This window comes from Adiantum capillus-veneris, chromosome 8, assembly GCF_014529385.1.
Source record: "Adiantum capillus-veneris isolate H3 chromosome 8, ASM1452938v2, whole genome shotgun sequence".
Taxonomy (NCBI): Eukaryota; Viridiplantae; Streptophyta; class Polypodiopsida; order Polypodiales; family Pteridaceae; genus Adiantum; species Adiantum capillus-veneris.
Genome location: NC_140938.1, coordinates 55180394 through 55183558, shown reverse-complemented (window position 1 = coordinate 55183558; position 3165 = coordinate 55180394). Strand labels below are relative to the sequence as shown.

The 3165-nt window shown below is 50.1% G+C and overlaps 1 protein-coding gene across 1 annotated transcript; it reads right to left on the bottom strand.

Annotated features, from left to right (window-relative positions):
• Window positions 1-781: 781 nt before the first annotated feature.
• LOC147452164 (uncharacterized) lies at window positions 782-2750 on the bottom strand. Its single transcript, XM_086517956.1, has one exon. The coding sequence runs from the start codon at window positions 2705-2707 to the stop codon at window positions 1067-1069; it is 1641 nt and encodes a 546-aa protein (XP_086374082.1). The 5' UTR covers window positions 2708-2750; the 3' UTR covers window positions 782-1066.
• Between the last annotated feature and the right edge of the window lie 415 nt (window positions 2751-3165).

Here is a 3165-nt window from a genome sequence, read left to right as displayed (position 1 = left end):
AAGAGCCACTGCCAGGCATTTTCTACTACGTTTTCCCCTTTGAAGGTTTATCCTCTTAAGGTCACATCCCACATCAAGCAGGCATTCCCCACCCACAATCCGCTCATTAGCTGTCCAAGATCAACCTGGCAGAACCAGTTCTAAAAACGCCGGCGTGGCCTGCAGTTCTCGGCTCCAATCCAAAAAGAAATCCCTGCCCTGCTTGATCATCGGCCCTAGGCTCCTGCCTGGCCTTGGGAACCTCGCAACATGCCCAAAGCGCCTGCACTCAGCCTAACGTAGACATTTTCAGGGTGCATGGATGCGCCCACAGAAGTGACCCTTTTGGCTTGCATATCCAAAATCCCTATGCAGCCACCTTAATGAGCCAACAAGCTTTTACCATGGTCCCTGCTTTCAAATGTTGATTTTGCCAAGTACTTGCATCAACTCTACGCTTTTGAGTCATTCGGCCCTGTATTTAAAGCATACACCACCTCTTTTGTCATATGGCCTATGCAAATTAATAGCCGGAGACATTGTTGTCATACTAGATTTGAGCAGATCAACTCCTCTCTAACAAACAGCCAGTTAGAATCAAAAGGTATGACATTGCAATTTCCATTGGCAATCAAATGTGGAGACTTGTCAAACAAGTCTTGGGACAATTTGATAGTGCCAAGGAGGAATAAGTGCCTGCACAACCAGTAGCGACCAGCCTTTGAGAATCCCTCCCACATTAAAAGCACTACTTTGAGCACAGTCAGCTAATCCTTGTGAAAAGAAAAAATCATCCCTGGCATTACGCAAAAGTAATCAAATTTACACCATAAACTGCAAGAAAGTCCATACAATGAGCAATCTTCAAAAGGGTATTCCCGCCCTGCGTGGGTGGCCATCAATGCCAACAGTAAGAAGGGGGGGATACAAAACAGTACGTACAAAACGGTAACAATCATTGCTATATCTGCACTCCAGACAGCAGATACACCTGCCTCTCCACCTTCCCTTAAGGCGTGGTTCCAGCATACTTGTGCACCAATATACAACCTAGAGTTTAATGTGTCAATAGGAGTGATTTTTTAGCTTATGTCTCATCCTCCACCTCAAGGCATGGCGCGAGCATGCTTAGTTTTGGCCTATGCACCAAGATGCAACCGAGATCCGTTGAGCCAGGTAATACATACCAGAAGTCTCTGGCGATATCATACACAAGAGGTGCTATGTGCTGCCCCTCCGAGAATGCTTCTTGAAAAGTCATGCAAAAGATATCTCCCTCTGCCATGATCCTGTGCCACCAATACATGCAGGGGAGCCCCTGCCAGAGATGATGCGGTGTTCTTGCCACCTCCACCCACGCAGCAGGCTTGGATGAAACAAATTGCAGCTCCGACACAATAAACCCCAAGAGAATACCATCTGCGTCCTGCCCAGGGGCTTGCAAAAGTGGGAGGGCTTGCAGAAGTCTTCCTTTGTGCTTCAAAAAGATGGGGTCGAGGCATTCCCATCTCGTGTCCCTCGATTCTTTCGTGGGCAACGACACCTTGCCCCACAGATCACGTGCAGCATGGTATCCCAACAGCGTGCTCTCAGACAAAGCACTGTATGCGAGAAAAAAGAAGTCCCCATGAAATACCTCAGAAGAGGAATTGGCGAAGGTAGCCGAATCCATGTCGCACGCAACTCTCCAGGAGCCTCGCATCGAGTCGAATATCTCAAAGTATGAACTGCCTGGGTAGGTGCTTACAACTGCTCCTTGGTGAGTAAGCATGACATAATACCGGGAAGAATCCTGCATATCGACCGACATGTACACTTTGCATCCAACCAGTCCGTCGTCGTGAGATCCCTTGGAGAGGTAGCTCGAATCCAGGCAAGGGGGAAGCACCCGCACAGAGCCTGTGAGGCAGTTAAAGACAATGACAGAGTAATCGTCTAAGGCATCTGGCCGGTGGACAAAAGCACACATGAGGCCTCCTGCACTGACTATGCGAGGGCGGCAGCAGCCCGCACAGGGGGGGCGCTCCAACCGGGGTAAGAGGCTGCAGTGCATCCCGCCGAGCAAGGATGATAAGCGGGCGTGACTGGAGCTGGGCAGAGGAAGGCAGAAGGGGGTGTCAGTGTGGTAAAGGCTGCTGAAGCCCTTGAAATCCCATAGGCGCATGCCGTAGGGAAGGGGGTGAGACATGACGAACCAGTGCTCTTCCTGCTGCTCCACCCCAGCACAGATGATGGAGCAGAAGGGGTCTTTAAGCACCGAATTCCAGACCTTGCAGACGCAACGAAGCTGGAAGAGTTGGCCCACGGGAAGCCTGGAGAAGATGAGATGGGAGGGCATCCTGAACAGATCATTGGTGCTTGCGTCATCCTGAGGCCGAGCAATTCCTTCTTGAATTGCCTGAGAGTGGGCCTGTAACAGGGGCTGCGTGTGGCTGTGGATCCACTGGGCTGGATCTTCTTTTGCCCTGCGGATCCACTCAGTTGTGGAGAGGAGACGCGCCTTGTCCTCGGCGATCTGTGCCATGACTTGCCAAAATTCGGAGTCTTGCACTACCTGGCGCGGCGGCAACGGCAACAAAGCTGTTTCATCAGGGGTAGGAGGAATTGGCGGGGGCACGGGCCGTTGGTGATTGGAGGAGGATGGGTCTTCTGCCTGTGCCTCCCAAGGCCTGCTGCGAGGCCGCCCCTTTCCTCCGTGCGCCTGCGCCTGCGCCTTCGCCCTGCCCATTCTTCTGCAAACTACTACTTCGTCACCTACGCAGCCTATGTATGTAGACGTGATCAACACTGTCTTTACAATCAAATTTCCAACATGGAGAGCTTCCACGTGTCAGCCACTGGTTTTCTTTAAAAAAAATGTTTACAAAACATCTGGCCAAATCTAATCAATGCTATTTGTATACGGAGCTTAAAAATTTCAAACATTGGGAGAGAGGTTCCACGTGTCATCCATTGGTTTTGTCAGAAGCAAAACATGAGAAGTTCCTACAGAGCCTTTGCTCTACCGACTTACTTCAGGGAGCCACGATTACTCTTCGCTTGCCATAAACACGCATTCCCTATATTATTAATTCGTATAAATTTGGTGGAGGCTTTGGTGAAGTTTGTGTTAAAAATAGCTCATTGACATTTTCAACAAGTCCTCTCTCTCTCTCTCTCTCACACACACACACACACACACACACA